The 17,024-nt window shown below is 43.4% G+C and overlaps 1 protein-coding gene across 4 annotated transcripts in view; it reads right to left on the bottom strand.

Moving 5' to 3' along the window:
• The window catches only part of TBK1 (TANK binding kinase 1), a 45,787-nt gene extending 29,896 nt beyond the window's left edge, over positions 1 to 15,891 (bottom strand). Inside the window, exons 1-6 of one of the 4 annotated variants that reach the window (XM_075930974.2) lie at positions 15,657 to 15,891; positions 6,560 to 6,641; positions 4,470 to 4,589; positions 2,337 to 2,477; positions 1,371 to 1,500; positions 257 to 438 (exon numbers count right to left, since the gene is read on the bottom strand). In XM_075930974.2, the coding sequence (XP_075787089.2) occupies positions 257 to 438; positions 1,371 to 1,500; positions 2,337 to 2,477; positions 4,470 to 4,556 (540 nt within the window). In that variant the 5' untranslated portion in view covers positions 4,557 to 4,589; positions 6,560 to 6,641; positions 15,657 to 15,891. Of the gene's footprint in view, positions 1 to 256; positions 439 to 1,370; positions 1,501 to 2,336; positions 2,478 to 4,469; positions 4,590 to 6,559; positions 6,642 to 10,734; positions 10,758 to 15,656 lie in introns of those variants that run through there. The other 3 variants (XM_075930967.2, XM_075930983.2, XM_075930979.2) reach the window with 3 other exon arrangements.
• Between the last annotated feature and the right edge of the window lie 1,133 nt (positions 15,892 to 17,024).

Raw genomic sequence — 17,024 nt, 5'->3', positions numbered from 1 at the left:
ATCCAAACAGTTCACAAGAAAATATCCAAAGAGGAAGAGGCAAGGAAGCTCTAATAAATCTATGATGCAAGTCTTTATATATCCCAATGAAACATGGAGAATCTGAGTCAGGAAATGACATCAGTATGCTTGTTTCCCAGATCAGAAGAGGCCTGGCATGACAAACAATGCCAAAAATGTGTCTCAGCTATTCAGTTTTCACTAAGAAATACCCCATGCTTCAGTAAGTCCATCAATCAGAAATTAAATGATTTACCAAATATTCTTCTGTACCATAGAGAGAAACAAATTGTTCATCATCTTCCAACTCTCTAGCAGCTCCAAAATCGGTCAGTTTGTAAACAGACTGACCATCTTCACCTATAACACGCATTATATTGCCTGGTTTGATGTCACGGTGCACTATTCCATTTTCTCGCAGATGATTCATCCCAGCCACTTAAATAACAGAGTTGTACAGAATTTAGTACACATATATCAACACAGACAGGACACATTTTAAATACCAAAAAAAGCATATATAGGTCCATAGATTATTGTTTTTCAGTGGGTACACAGGAGAAAGGCAAGGACCACTGCTGCTACTACAATTAGAATATCCTATTGTCTTTATACCAAGGGAGCCAACAGCCTCTGCAGGCCCTTGGGCAGTGTGCATGGAGGGCTGGTTCTGTGCTCTTGGAAGGGATAGAGCCTAGGTGGAAAGAGTGCGGCACCCTCCCCCCACTCCCGCCACTCAGAGCGGCATGCAGTGCGTGGTGTAGTGATTTAAAAGAGCCCAGGGCTCCAGATGCTGATGCTGCTACTGGACCTTTGAATTGCTGGGCTTTGGGGCAACTGCCCCCGTTGTCCCTCTTCCCCCTGCCAGCAGGCCTGCTCTATACTAATCAGCTTTGCCTTTCCTTCTTCAAACAACAAATAATGGTATCTCTTGTTCTCAAAAATGCCTCTAAGTAAGAGTTTATAATCCTTAGTGATGTTATTCTCGTCTCAAAGGAATCTCTACAATGTAGGAAAAAAGAGCTAGCAATGGGTTTTGCCATAACCCTTTGAACACTGAGCAGATAAAGTGGACATATTTTAATTGCCAGATTTCCTGCAGTGATAAGCGCCAGATATTCTGGGATGATCTATCACAAGAAAGCATTATAATGTGAGACAAAAAACAAACTTTGCATTTAAAAATCATTAAAAAAATTATAAATAGTTTCATAGTGTAACTACATTTGTTGAAATAATAGTTTAAAAGTAATACTATGATCCAACTATATTGTTCAACTGACTTGAAACTAGGAATTTTAATATTCCAATTCCAAACTAAACCAAACAACACAACAAATAAGACAGTTCAAAAAATAAATTCCACATACCCACATCTCTTAGCACAATTAAGAACTCAGATTCTGGCAACCCATAGGCATTAGATGGTTCTTCTAAAACAGTGTATAAGCTTCCACATGGACAAAATTCCATAACAAGTACTTTGTGTCTACTGGTTGTCTGAAAGATTAAAAAAATATAAAGCTTTGGTAATGAGTTGAAGACTATTAATAATGCAACAGGTTATGTCAAGTTATACTCTCCTATTTGTAAAGCTTTGTAATCTGATAGTACTTCATACACAAGTCTCACTCTGGTGACTTTAAAAGAATGAAAAGAAAGAAAAAAATTGATTCAATTTAGAAATTTGTCTTGAGTTTGGAAAAAACAAGAGCCCATAAGATTATGGGTGCTGGCCCGTCTTTACCTTTCAAATGTCCCTCTCAGAGTAGCTGGTAGCATAGGGAAATGAAAAAGGAACTAAAGTGGCGGAAGAGCATGTAGCAGCACGTTCCCTTCTCTCTCCTTCGATTACTCTCCTTCCCCCAAGTCTTTACTGAACTCTTCATTTTGGTTGTCTCCTGGCCAACCTCACTTTGAGAACTGCTACTTTAATTTACCCCTGGATGCAGTTCTACAACTGCTCTATCATTATTTGAACTGGTTGTACAGCAAGATGCCTATCTTCTGATCGTCTTGTGGCTAGTGGCCAGAGCCCCTGCTGGACAGAGGAGCAGGTACCTGGCCAAGACCGGCAGCAGAGGCCAGGATTGGTAGGGGGGTTGGCCGCCAGGAGGCTGGCTACCCCCTGGAAGAGCCCAGAGACTGGCAGCAGAGGGGCCAGAACTGACCTCCCCATGTCCAGTAAAATCTCTTATTTGGGACCAGTCAGGTTCCAAGGGTGCTGGACCAGGGAAAGCCAATCTATACAACCTCATCCCATAAAGGTGAGTTTATAAGAAATGCGTATACAGGGATCATGGATGGTATTATTACAAACAATATCCACTAGTTACCTCTTCTTCAATAGCAAACAATTTGACAATGTTCTTGTGATTCAGTTTCTTTAATACTTCAAATTCTCTCATCTGAACATCCACCGGACGAAGGAAGCTTATGTTGTTGAATACTTTGACAGCATATAAATCCCCAGTTTTCTATCAGAAAAATATTCAGATTATTTTTAAAAATCTAAGTACAAAAAAGCCTTATAGTTAAGATTTATATAGTATCAGTCATCCTGAAGGAGCCCAAACATATTTTCAACTTACATACAACTCTGGTATAATTGGAGTTGCTCTGTAATAATTTATATGAATATTGAATGTTCATCTCATGATTGGAGTGTTTACAATACGAATATATTGTTCAGTTTAATAGGTGGCAGTAAGCAAAAATAAACAGCAAGTCAAAAATGGCTCAAGATGAGCTACCTCTTTACAAACACTTGAGGGTTGTTAAGAGACAATGCCAGGACACACAAAGAATTGTAATCTCAAAACAATTTGATAGATAGAGACAAAATATATAATCTAATGACAAAGAACAGCCTCAACTCCAATCTAAATTCAGGTAATAAACACCAATTAGGGGATAATTTTTCACAAAGATGGAAGATGGAGAAATCTGGGGGGAAACTTTAGATGTTAGTTTCTGTACAAAGACTAATTGAAAATCTTCTGTAGGTTGGATCTCTGTAGTCTGGCACTCTCTGGTGCGGCAATATCCATGACCCACATGATTTTAATTAGCCAGATGTACACTTATGGGTATCACCAAGTTTCCCACAGTCCCATAAAGTTTGTTTATAGCCATTAGTGCTGTCTCTCAGTGTTCTGTGTTGTTATTTAGCTGTAATTTACCCCTAAATGCCTTCCAATAGTCCAGGAGAAGTATTGGTAATGCTGCTAGACAATATTAACCTCCCATGGTTCAGCAACTGTCAGTTCCCAAAGGATATCGGAACAGAGAGGTTTAACCTGTAGAAAAATGTTTTAAGACCACCAAATCCATAGCCATGGCATTAAAAATGACAAATAATACAGTTTAGAGAAACACACTGTTCCTGCTTTATGCCCAAATCTTGGAAACAGTCACTCACATGGATTTAGTAGGGTTGCTCATGTAAAAGTGTGTGCAGGATTGGGGCCTTATATATCGGCTGACCTGAATTCTAGGTTTTAGCATTATTTCTACATCACTGGATAGCGATTACATCTCAAACAGCAGTGATACTCCATATTCTATTACAGGTCTATGATATTCTGAACTATTTCAGAAGGGAAAAAAAGTGGCCCTCCAAAAAAAACCTCACCTTGACAGATAAAAACCCACTCAGTATTCATTTAAAATTATTAAATAATTGTCAATATTATCTGTAGTTAAGAGAAGATATTAACAGCAGACTTTTTCTCACTATTTTTATATAAGTTAGTAAAGCAGTTAAAAGAAATTAAGACAATTAAGCAGTCTGGATAACATTAAAATAAATTTACACCTAGAAACACAAGTGCAATGAGAAAGGGATCGTGTTTTACTTTGTATTCACATAGCACTTAGCACAATGGTTACCTAGAACCTGACTGTGGCCTCGGGGTACTATCATAATAAATAATTTTCAGATATTAGAAAATAAATTCTAAGTAAAGAGATCCCAAACAGAATATTTTTCTGGAATGAAGATACCACCACCCCACTCAGCCTTTCCCATAAAATGAATTCATAAATAACAGTTCATTTAAAAAGATATGGATATATTTATTTATTTCTAATTTAAAAGGGACATGTACATTTAGTAACTGAGGCCCCATAAGAGTCTTATAAAAGCTGGTGTTTGCTTACACAGACATATCCAACTTTAAAAAAAATCAAAACTTTTCCATAAAAGGCTGATGAACAGATTTCTATGGCTTTCATGTTACTGATGCCAGGCATAATGATAGTTTTCTTACTGAATTCAGCCTGTGTATTTAATATATAAGCAGTATTCACTGCAGAGCCAATTATTCTTTCATAAATTAAAAGAAAAACAAAGTCTAAGCATTAACAAAGGGAACAAGATGGGAAGACTATTTAAGAATTAATACAAGTACCCCTGTTCTTGAAAAAATATTTATTAATTGTAATTAGTTTGTTTATTCCACACAAACCTTATGTCGTCCACGAAAAACATTTGCAGTGGCTCCTTGTCCTAAAATGTCAGATAAGAGCCATAGGTAATTGGAAGTGCTCTGCATGTTTCCTCTTGACTAGATGATTTTATTTTCAAACTAAAAAATATAAATATATATATATTACTCAGCACACTGCACTCAACAAAGTTAAAGGAAAATCAATGCATTCTTCATGAAACAGAAAAACACTATTACAGAGATTTAAAGAATTAACAGAGAAATTAAAAATCCACCAATTAGAGAAATGGGGAGGCAGGGAGAAAAGAAACAGAGACAAGCTAAATGCTACCAGAAATGAAAATTAACATCTCAGATATAAAATCTGTCACAGAGTTTAAAGTCTTCTTTTTCCCTTCCTCTAGTAGAAAGAGTCAACTAAATATCAAATGAAGGTCCCAATGACCATTTTTGTCAGTTTCTAAATGTGGCACAAAGAGACCATAAAAGATAGAAGAAAATAATTCCAAAAAATGTGGGAATTGTTTCTTTCCTTTAAGAGAAACACATTTCTATACATTTTATGGCACAGAAGGATGCATGAGGTTTAACAGGGATCATTTGGGTCAGGAACATGCATAATAAACAACCAATTTATTATTGGCATGTAAGATTTTTACTGACAGCACGTAGCTTATGTAGAAATGTATATACGGATAGTATTTAAGACATTAGGTATCTATACTGAAAATTATGATCTTAAAGGTAAAATTGGGTCACCAGGATGTGACAGGCTGTGGAGTGATTCTGTTTAGGCATAGGGATAGGAGTCAATCTATCTTTCTCTGTCTAGTGAGGTGTATAGTGTACATTGTATGTTTCACAATCAAAATCTATTTGCATTATGGAGCCACCAATTAATCAGTAACAGATTGTGAGAGGTATAGAAAGGTCCACATAGCAGGAGGTGATACATGTGGCATTGCAAGGAAAGAGACCATATCCTTTCACTGAGGAGGCAAGAGGGCAGCGTGATTTTTCTCGTGAATGGAAGATCACCAAGCCTGGCTGTAATATGCTGCGATGAGGTGTCTACTCCACACCCCATTGTAAAGATTTAAGATGGCCAATTAACTCCATAGGCTGCACCTGGAGGACTAGCCAGGGAACAGAGGACTAATTGGGAACAGGCTCAGCTAGGCAGGAACAGACAAGACTTCTAAAGCCAGGGAGCAGAGAGGAGCTGTAGGAAATGAGGCTGCAGCCACTCCCTGAGAGAAGAGAGGCACGTTAGGGCCAAACGACAGTCCATAGTTATTTCTAGAAATGAGAGAGGATGGTGAACCCAGAGGATGGGAAAACCAGGAAGGTAAGAAAAGACTCAGGGGAAAGCAGCAAGGTAGGACAGTGTAGGCCATAGCTACTGACTGAAGGGTTTCTGAACTCTATCCCAAAAAGAGAGCACAGGCTCAGGTTCCACATCAACCTTTAGAAGTGCGCCACAGGTCAGGCAGCAGACAGAGTGCGAGGGATGGTTTGTCCAGGAAAAGCTTTGTCACACTGCACTCAGTAGTAGAATATGGTGACCCAGCTGGAGGGCCAAGTCTTGAAGATGAGTCTGTGATTCCTGGAGCAAGAGAGGCTGCAGGGCAGCACAAGATGGGTGAAGACACTGCCAGAGATGGGAGCCATGTCTGGTAGCACTAATCTGCAGGATGGCCAGGAGGAGGAAGCTAGTGTTGAGCAGGCCCTGTCACAAATGCTGGGAGGATATTGGGTAAGCTTTTGTTCTAAAATTAAATCATGATTGTAATTTATAACAGACAGATCAAAGTAAGTTACTAAGCAAAAAATAAAACAAAACATGCCACTAAGCCTAATACACTAAGAAATCTGATATATGCAAATTGTTACCCTAACAGTCGTTCTAATTATCTTTTTCACAAGACAGGCAGCCTCCTAGCTTGGGCCCAATCTTTTCCCCTGTTCAGTCTTATGTTTCCAGCAGGCATCTTGGGTACTAAGTGAGGGTCTCTTGGCATCTGGCCACTACCCTATTTTTTTGTCCCCCCCTTATGTCACCTTTGCCCAAGGAGGAATTCTTTGTGTTCAGTTCAAACTTTTCTCACCTTGAATGGAAAAGTACAAGATCCAAAATGGGTTCCAGCATCAGGTAGCCTGGCCATATGTCTGGAAGAACCACAGTCCAGGCTTGCAGGAAAAACAGAGTATTCACAGCTTGTTGGTTTGGGTATCAAGCCATTATGTTTCCAGACTACCACTAATGGCCCTCATTAGTGCATCTAGATTCACACTTCATATTTCTAACTTCATGTACAAGAGTGAAACATGCACAGAAATATATACATTCAGTAGATTATAACTTTAAAAATTATGTCACATTGTGCATCTTGCATAAAGCACCTCTGAATTAGGCATATTCATAAGCCAATTTGCATAACACATGGGAGTGGTGTGACACTGCTGTCCCAGGATAGGAAGCCAAAGTCCAAGGGTTTCAGCCCAAAGCAAGGGCCTGTAAGCCAAATTAGGGATGTTAAAAATTGTTTATTTGTGTAAATGTGCAACTGCTAAAATATTTAGAGGTTCCCCATTTACATGCAGGGAGGAAGGCAGGAGCTGGTGCTTGTGAGGAGCCAGCTTTTAAGCTGGCTCCCCTGAGCAGCAGCTTCCACCTGCCCCGCCCCCATGTGTACCAGCTCCCTCCTGCTCTCCCCTATCACCTGCACTGCTGCCTCTCGATCTTTTAAGCCAGCTTCCCCCACAAGTACCAGCTTGAGCCTGTCCTCGTCCTCCCCCTCCACCCTGCTGCCTCTGTGGGAGGCAATGGGTGGAGGTCAGGCAGCTCCGCAGGAGCCGGCTCCCCACAGGCACCAACTCCCACCTCCCACCTTGCTGTGATACAGAAGCAGCAAGGGGGACAGGTTCCGTGTAACTGTTAGGATAAACTGATGTGCTCAGGCTGATTGGTTAATTGTGTACACAGATACACACTGACATCCCTAACCTGAACTCTGCCACCTAAGGAAGCCCTCAGGCTTCAGCTTCAGCCCTGAGCCCCAGAAAGTCTAATGCCAGTCCTGGTGACCACATTAAAATACAGTCCTGACCCACAGTTTGAGAACGACTGCTCTATAGCATATGACAGTAACTAAAATTAAGGCTAGATTCTAGACCATGTGTTATGTTTTTATTTTATATCAATCCATTTGTTTCTAATATTTGTATTGGTTGTTCTCAGATCTTTACATTTTATTAAATTTTTACTCGTTTTCTCTGTAAACAGACAAGAGCTGTGCTCTACGATGTAACTAGTGAGCTGGGAGTACTATTGTTTCGGGAGTTGTGAATCTGTGAATTCTGTGAGCACCAGTAGACCAGAGCTGGACACTTCAGGGGGTCCCTCAAAGGGCTCGAAGAGTGGAATATGCCTAACTCTAACCTGCAGGGGAAGAGCAGACCTGTGTAGGCTGAGAGAGAAGGACTTGGATTGCCTGTGGTTGGTAGAGTTGGGATTCTGACCCCCGGGAAGGCTCAGACAAGGCTTCCTCATGCTAAGGGCAGGTGACAGCAAGGTGCCTCACAACTCTGGGAGCATGATAGGATTACTGAAAGATATGGCCTTACAATCTGGAGCATCCATGCTTACACTGAGGTAAGTTTCTAAGAGGTGTAACAGTTAACTCGAACTAAGGACTTAGTTCGAGTTAATGTTTGACTGCCGCGTGTAGCCACGGGCAGTTAGTTCGGACTAGGGGGATTTAAAAATGGTGTCCGGGTGGGAAGATGCAAATAAAGCCTGGGATATTTAAATCCCGGGCTTCATTTGAAACTTCGAATGCCTACATTAGCCTCCCTAGTTTGAAGTAGGGGGCTAGTGTAGACATACCCTTACAGAAAAAAACAACAACAAATGGTCTGGTAGCACTTTATAGACTAACAAAACATGTAGATGGTATCATCTACATGTTTTATTAGTCTATAAAGTGCTACCAGAATATTTGTTGTTGTTTTTTAACCAATTGTTTAGTTGGTTAAGTCATTAGGATGTGGAAGGCAACGTGCTAGCCAGCCAACACTAATTTTTTTCTCCCTTCCCTTATTTATACTTGGATATGGACTTGTAATGTTCCATTCATCTGAAGAAGTGGGTAGTTCCCACAAAAGCTCATGATACCATTTACACGTTTTGTTAGTCTTTCAGATGCTGCTAGACTATTTGTTGCTTTTTACTGTGCAGGCAACCAGCAGAAGATGCCAGAGTGGTAAGGAAATCTTGTTACACAGCATAGTACCACAGTACACTATCACTGAAAAATTGCTCTCTTATTTTTCCATATACAGTAGATTCCGGATTATCCGACCTTCAGTAATCCGACATTCCGCTTTATCCGACCCTGCAGCTCCCGGAGACAAAGCGACGTCGGCATCAGTGGCTCCAGGGCACAGGCCGGGAGAATGGCACCGCTCACTACCTGGTCATTCTCCTGGAGCCGCTGATGCCACTTCTGCCAATGCCGTTTTGTCCCCGGGAGCTGCAGTCAGATAAAGCGCGGGCAGGGAGAATGGCCCCGCTCGCTGCCCCGTCGCTCTCCTGGAGCCATTGATGCTTGCAGGTCCCGGGGACGAAGCAGCATCAGCGGCTCCAAGAGAGCGACGGGGCAGCGAGTGGGCCATTCTCCCGGCCCGTGCCCTGGAGCCGCTGATGCCGCTCCTGCTGGTGTTGCTTTGTCCCCGGGAGCTGCAGGCATCAGTGGCTCCAGGAGAGCAACGGGGCAGCGAGCAGGGCTGGGCGCCCGGGAGCTGAAGGGAGGGAAGGGGCCAGGGCCAGGCAGGGATGGAGACCAAGAGACCCCGGCTACAGTAGAGTCCCTGTCATCTGATATTTTTGGTAATCTGACCACCTGTCAGTCCCGTTTAGGTCGGATGATAGGGACTCCACTGTAATTATAACAAACACCTAATTATAGCCAGAAGGTCATATGCACAACGGTACAAATAAGTCATTGCCTCTATGAAATTTTAGTTTGTACCGACTTTGCTAGTGCTTTCTTACACAGTGTGTTGTAAAACCAGGCAAGTATCTAGATGCATTGATGTACTCCCTGGAAGACCTCTGCATATCCCGAGCAGTATGTTTGCCCCTGGTTGAGAATCACTGAACTATTCTGCCCATCACTTCAAAAAGAAACTGGGGGGGGAGGGGGCGGTGGAGAGAAGTTGGCTATAGTGAATGCAGGGTGTCTGAAAGACAAGATAAGGGGAAAACTTCACCATCACGGCTGCTATTCCCACCATCTGAGACCCCAGACCTTCTTTGTCCTAATTCTGAGAAATGTCTGCTCAAGGCATCAGCTCCAAAGAGAGTGAACCAGATGACATCACCACTAGCATTTAATGTGGTTGAATCCCAAATACCAGCTGAGATGAGGCTTTGCTGTCACCCCTCCTTATGTGTGTTCTTTTCATTCGCCACTTTATTTCTTTTCTTATTTCTCTTTTTCCTTCTGTCTCTCATATAAATTGTGAGTGGCCATGAAGATACTTCTTTTGCAACGTTCTATAAACCTATGACTAGAAGGCAGCTAAAAAGAATGCCTTGAACAGCCTGATGCTGTACAGGTATATTAGGTCTCAGAGCAGCTGAAAACACTGTGCCACACATGTGGGCTTTTTTTCCAGCAACAAGGTTGTGTGAATCAACACCACAGCAGATGCTGCATTTTCTATCTTTGATGTTCTTTTCTTTCCTTTTCTGTGCATCTTGTTTTCCTAGGATTGGACATTACTAACAACTCCATTCCCAGCCTATGACATGGCATTCCATATGCTCAATGAAAATATGCTCACGACATAAAAAATGTTTTATGCAAGAAAATTAATGTAACGTACCATTGGAAATGTTATTTACTGAATGATTATTACGTTTATATGCATGTATCATTTTTGTATTTGAAGCTAGGAATATTGACTGGTATCTGTATTTCATATTTGCAGCTCTTGGGCATTCTAAATGCAGATTCTACAATGAAAAAGCCACACAAGGGTTGATGGCCCATCAGCTAGTATAATAGACTGCAAAAAGGTTTGGCCTTTCTGTTGATGTTCCATAAAACTATTGATGCATGAACAATGGAGTCAGGCGACCTGGTCACCTGATACTAACCTGCATCTTGGACTGCGGAACTGGTCCATGGGGGATGGGAAGAATCAAAGTTTTCCCACCTTATGGAAATTCTACATAAGGTGGGGGAGGAAAACAATGGTCTTCAGCTTGCCTTACCTCTGCATCCCCACCCCAAAAGTAGTTGAAAACACCTGGAAACAAAAAGATTGTAACTGAGGGGAGAGAAGAACTGCTGGAACCAGGCTAACTAGTTACTTGGCCTGTAAAAGGCTCCATATGAGAAATTATTAGTTGTAACTAGTTTCTTTAGTGAATCAGGCTTAGATGGCATGCTTTGTATTTTCTTAGTGATCTCTCTTGTTTTGTTTGCTACTTTAACCACTTAATAGTTAATACACTTATTTCTGATTTATAATATAACCCAGTTTATATAATTTCTAATGTGGGGGAGGTCTGGTAATACCTTCCTTCACATTGAGGAAAGGGGTGACTTTCATATAATTTTAGGTTTGTACCCCCAGTGGAGGGGGGGGGGGGAGGAAGGTGAACATCTGGGTGTGTAGAGTACTACAGCACCCAAAGCTGAGACCCTTAAGCTGAGTCTTCCCAGAGTTGTTCTTAGTATCTGTATATCTGCAGCTGGGGGTTACCTTGCTTGTGAGTTTTGTTGAAAAGGCTTTATTGACTGGTTCTGTAAGACAGGGGTGGGGGGGCAGACTGGCAGAATAGGCTGATTCAGAGGCATCTCAGCACTTCAGGGTATGTCTACACAGTCATATGTAGCTTGGAATAAGCTACGCAATTTGAGCTACGCAAACTGCATAGGTTTTTGAGATAGCCTATTTTGAAATTTAGCACAGTTTACACAGCACCAAATCTTGAAATAGAGTGCTATTCTGGCATCTTCCTTATTCTTCATGCATGAGGTTTACAGGAAGCCAGAATAAGACACCTGTTATTTCGAATTTATTTTGAAATAACAAGAGTGCTGTTAAGACACGCACAATGCTATTTTGGGATAACGGACGTTATCCCAAAACAGCACCACTGTGTAGAGGGACCCTTGGTTGGTATTCCAGGCCCAACCTGTCACACAGCCCATCTCAGCTGACTTTTCCCAAAAATGACAGTAATTGCTATCTTCAATACCATCTTTTCTTGTTCTAGTCTTTTAATCTTCTAAAGACTCTCCACAGCTCAAGGAAATAAGAAATATTTTTAAAATTAAAGACTTATTTAATACATTTCCAATGCTCTTCTCTCCCTCCCCTATATCTGTAATAAAGGGATAATATTTAATAACTAATTTATCATAGTATTAAGTGGACTTGGGTCTGTATACCAAACCCTGAACTTCATTTACACTTTTTAATGTTGAACAGTTACAGGGTCATATTTATACCTCTGTGCATTGGGCTCAGATATTCCTTCCTAATTAATATAACACCATTGCACCTTACTCTGGGTTCACCCTAGCCAAGGTGAAAAATAACCATTGCCAACAAGACAACCTACAATTTAAAGGAATAAGTTATATTCAAATCTGCTTTTAGCAATCTTCAATCAGCTTTCTATTTTACTTCTAAAAATATGACTTCCTACATCTCTTCCTTGTTTTTGCTTTGTTTCCTTTTCTATTCTGGCTCCACTCCACCTTTATTTTTTCCTTAATAGTTCAAAATGCATCTTTTTCTGTGTATGCAGCATCTATTACTTTCACTTTTCTCTCTACCACCTCCTCCTATTTTCCCCTTCCCCTCCCCTAAAAACTGCTCTTTTCTCTCCCTAACAGATTTACAATTAGGATGATACTGTTACTAACATGGAGACACCAAGAAAGAGTGTATTTAAAACTTTGGGGAGAAGTGGACAAAATAGAAGATACAGCATACAATTAGGGCAGAGAGGGTTAGAAAAGGATCCAAGGCAGAAACTGAAGGGGAATAAAAGGAAACAGATACTAAAGGTGCTGGAAAGGATACACAATGCGGTCGCTGTAGTCTCTCTCTCTCTCTCTTTATTCCCCCATAGCCAGTGAGTGGATTTTGAAGAGAAACTTTCATTTTCTCAAACTGATAGGAATAATTTCTCACACTTGTCTTCATACCTTGGATATCTGATTAGAACGTCTCCCTGTCTCAACGTCTCCACTGCACCTTTCTGAGCTAACTCTAAACTTTGTTTCATTTTCACTTCTAGCTTTCTGGCACATAGTGCCACTCCTCCACTAGTCCAAACTACGCCCATTCCTGTATATGTTCTACATTCATGATGGTGCCCCATCGATCATCATTCCACCTAGTTTCTGTGATGGTTATTATAGCAACATCCTCATTTAATACCAAACACTAAGTTCACATATCTTAAATAAGACTTTCTGCATCTGTATACAAGCACTTATAAAATGTTTCAATACATTTACCTTCAAGTGATGTAATTGAAAGGGCCTTTTAAAAAAATTTTTTACCTGTACATTTTTTTTTCAATTTTTACCCATACTTTAACTTCTTCTACTCTCTCCTCTTTAGTAGGATATAGAATATCCCCATTAATAAATCCTACTTTAAGGGATGTCTCTGTCAAAACCACATGCTCCTCTGCCACACTTGTCAGGTTTCCTGAGCCTTTAAAAAAAAAAAAAAAAAACCTCCTCTATAATCTTTTTTCATCTTACATGACAAAATCTGATTCTGTTTTGGGTTATGTGGAGCCCATCCTTCCTGTCTGACTTCTGTATAAGCCCTCCTATCTATGTCTACACTACAGAGTTTTTCCAAAAAAACTTCACCTACTTCCACACAGCAATCGCATTCTTTCGAAAGACAATCAAAAGAACAGAGGGGTTTTTCTGACACTGGTAAACCTTTGTCTACGAGGAAGATGCCTTTTTCCAAAAGAGCTCTTTTGGAAAAGAGGATGTGTGAATGGGGAAGAGGGAGTTCTTTCGAAAGAAGAGGAAAGAGGAAAAAGCACAGGTGCCCTGGTGGCCACTCCATCCACAGTAATCACAGCTTAAATGCGAGATTTAAGTGTGTCCATTCAGTGTGGACGCTATCTTTCAATTTTTCGATGCACTTTGGCAGTGTGGATGCTCTCTTTTGGAAAAAGTTTTTTCAGAAGATCTCTTCTGGAAAAGCTCCTTCTGAAAGAAGCCTGCAGTCTACACGTAGCCCTAGTTTCTAGGTCCTCAGTTCTTAATAACCTCCTCCAAACTCCATGAATACAAACAGAGAGAACAGCTCCTAAACTAGCTTGCAGTACCTGTTCATAGCTTTTCCTATGTGCAGCAAAATTAAATTGACCTTCATAATGAAATAAAAATGGCCGTACTGGTTCAGACCAAGGATCGATCCAGCCTTGTACAGGTTGAGACTCCATAATACAGAATTCCCTAGTCTAGCAACACCCCTGGTCAATAGGAGCACCCAGGTGGGGCAGAAGCATAAGTTGGTGGGGCAGAAGCATTTCCAGACTAAGAGGCCAAAAGAGCAGAGTCCCAGTCACTGGGAGTAGGTTGGCAGCCATCAGAGCAGCCAGGCAGAGTGTGGAGGCCCGGGTGGCAGCAGGGCCCCCAGGGCAGTACTAGAGCTGCTGAGCAGAACACAGAGGCCTGGGCAACAGTAGGATGCCTGGGCAGCAGCCGAGCTGCCAGGGAGAGCCCTGAGAAGCAGTGCAGAAGCCTCTAGGGAGAGTCCTGAACTCCAGGTGAGAGCCCCCCCAGGCAGAAAAGTGGAGCCACCCACCTGTGGAGAGAGCACAGAGCCCCAAGTGACAGCAAAGTCGGGGGGGGGGGGGAAGAAAGCAGAATCTCCCCCTCCCCCCATTTGGAGGAGAGCAGAGGGGCCGCACCAGAGGAAAAGCAGGGAACCCTGCACATTGACCTCCCATAGCTCAGCACATTCCCTGGTTTGGGACCTGTCAGGTCCCGGGTGTGCCAGACCCCAGGGAGGTTCAACCTGTATCTTGTCTTCTGACAGTGACCTATGCTAGGTGATTCAGAGAAAATGAACAGAACAGCTAATCAGCAAGTGATCAGTCTCCTCTCCCAGCTTTTGGCAAACAGAGGCTAGGTCCATCCCTGCCCATCCTGGCTAACTACCTTCTATGAACTTATCTAATTATTTTTTGAAATCTGCTAGTCTTGGCCTTCACAACATTTTCTTCTTATGTGAAATTTTGGAAGCTTGTATTCTACAAAATGTTTCTCTCTCTTTGCTATAGGTGCGTAGGTGAACAAGGCACAAGCTTTAAAAACACAACATAATTGTGTGAACTGTGGTCCAGTTTTGGCATGGTCATTAAGGCTCATATACATCCAAGAACTAATCAGGATATTGTTCCAGGAGTCAGAAACCATGCTACCCCAGGCATCACCCCAGTGCTCTCCCAAGCAGAATATCCCTGCTGGGAGACTCCTGCCTCCATCTGGCCAGTCTTTAAAAGCAGTTTGTAAAATCTCTCCATGGCTCCAGTACCAAAGGATTTTGTTGTGCCTGAGATTTTCAAAGTCTTAAACATTAAGCACCAGACGCTGTCACTCAAGGCGAGCCCGGGAAGCCCCAGGCCCACACGTGCTGCCTTGTGACTAGAACCAGGCCTGTACCCAGGAATTTCTGGGGAGGGGGGACGCGCTGTTTTTGGTAAATGTGGACTGTAGCAAGGGTGAGTGCACCCCACTGCCCCCCAAGCAGCGAGGAAATCTGCCGCAGCCTTCCCCCGGCCGGCCAGAGCACGCTTACTTGGGGGGCCCGAGAAGGCGCTTTCGCACCCTTCGCGCACACACCCCTGCGCACGGGCCTGAGAGCCCAGCGTGGGGCACCGAGGGTACCTCAGGAATGTGCCCCGCTCCCGGCACCCAGGGCAGGAGACACGGGGCCTGGTCAGGTGCTCGGGCTGCAGGGGGGAGGGGGCGCCAGCGGAGCCGCCGGGATCGCTCCTCTCCCGGTCTCCGCCCCCTTGGCCCGGGACTGTCACAGCCCCGCCGGAGGCAGCGGCCTTAGCCCCAGCGCGCACCACAGCGCCGCGTAACCTCCCCGCGGGCCTGAGTCCCCCGCCGGGCGGGACTGGCCTGGCCCTACCTGCCGGCAGGCTCCGGTCCCCGCACCGCGACCCGCGTCTCCCTCCGGCCCTGCCAAGCTGCAGCTTCTTCCCGCTGCTTCCGGCTTCCTGCAACGGCGGCGGGGCCGGAGGGCGGTGCCATGGCGTGTCAGGCCGCGCCTCCCCGCCCGGGCATGGCCCAGAGCTGGGGTCCGCAGGAGCAGCGTCCCCGAGCGCGGGAGCAGACCCCAGCGCGCCGGGATCTAGCTACACCAACGCCCCCCTCAGTCCGCACTCCCCGTCTGTGCTCTCAGCACCCGCACCTGTCTCCTCACAGCCCCCGTCCATCCCCTTGCCTTCCCACCACCCCCTTGCACTCCATCTTCTACCCCCACTATCCACCGACAGCCCTGCCCCATCAGGTATGTCCAGCGGGTTTTCCCCGCTCTTTGCCAAGAGCCAAAGAATGCTGAAATTTAAGCTATCTGTTCACGTTCCAGAGTGTTTTCCAGTGGTTAGACGTATGTTTCTATCTCCCCATCCTGGCTCCTGTGATCCATGTGGCTCGTAGCCCCACTCTTCCCCCTTAACCTGGTGCCAGCTCCTTTCAATTTACAATCCCAGCCCCCTTTGTTTATATTTCTTACTATTTCCAGGTCCCTCCCCTACATTTCAGGCAAACTATGTTCTTCCACTGTGCTCCTGCTAGCTGGGCCAGTACAGGAGCACATAGAGTGAGCCTGTCCTTGGTCTCACCGCATCTGGACCTGCACATAGAACTGGAAGCATTTAAGTGGCACTGTCTTTTGGCAACCAGGAAAAGCCTGAGCAGAGGAAGCTCTGTTCCATTTCTGCCAGGCTAGGTCAGAGCACTCCTTAGAGAGGGAGGGAATCTTCGAAGATATAGCTGTGCCACTGACAAGCATCTGATTTTTTTTTAAAAAGGCGTAGGCCTAGGCTCAAGATAGGTGAATTTTCTAAGGATAAGGTAGAGTCCTGACACTAGAGCAGTGGTTCTCAAACATCTTGGCCCACACCGCACCTAGCTCAATGCAAACCTTTCCATGGATCAAGAAAACTTGCCCTTAATTATATAATTAGGGCTAAGCAGTTTTGCTAGTGCTGCAACGAGAAGTTACCTTTCTTACTGTTAAATGCGTTAATTAAAATATTAAACAGATAACCAAATTATTTTAAATTACATTCTCATGTTTAAATATTAATTTATGTTCAATACCAAAGGTTTGAACATTGTCTTTATAGCAGGAGTGGGGAACTTTTTTAGGGGGCAGGGGCCACTGACTCAGAAATCTGGCAGGAATGACACGAGAAGCAAAAAAAAAAAAAACCCTCCAGAATCTCCTACCCCTCACTGCTGTGAACCCCAACTCTCTCCCTTGGCACTCCAG

The sequence above is a fragment of the Pelodiscus sinensis genome, chromosome 1 (assembly GCF_052426305.1).
Source record: "Pelodiscus sinensis isolate ZL-2025 chromosome 1, ASM5242630v1, whole genome shotgun sequence".
NCBI classification, from domain to species: Eukaryota; Metazoa; Chordata; order Testudines; family Trionychidae; genus Pelodiscus; species Pelodiscus sinensis.
The sequence above is the reverse complement of the archived record's forward strand: the minus strand, read 5'-3'. Positions and strand labels throughout refer to the sequence as shown.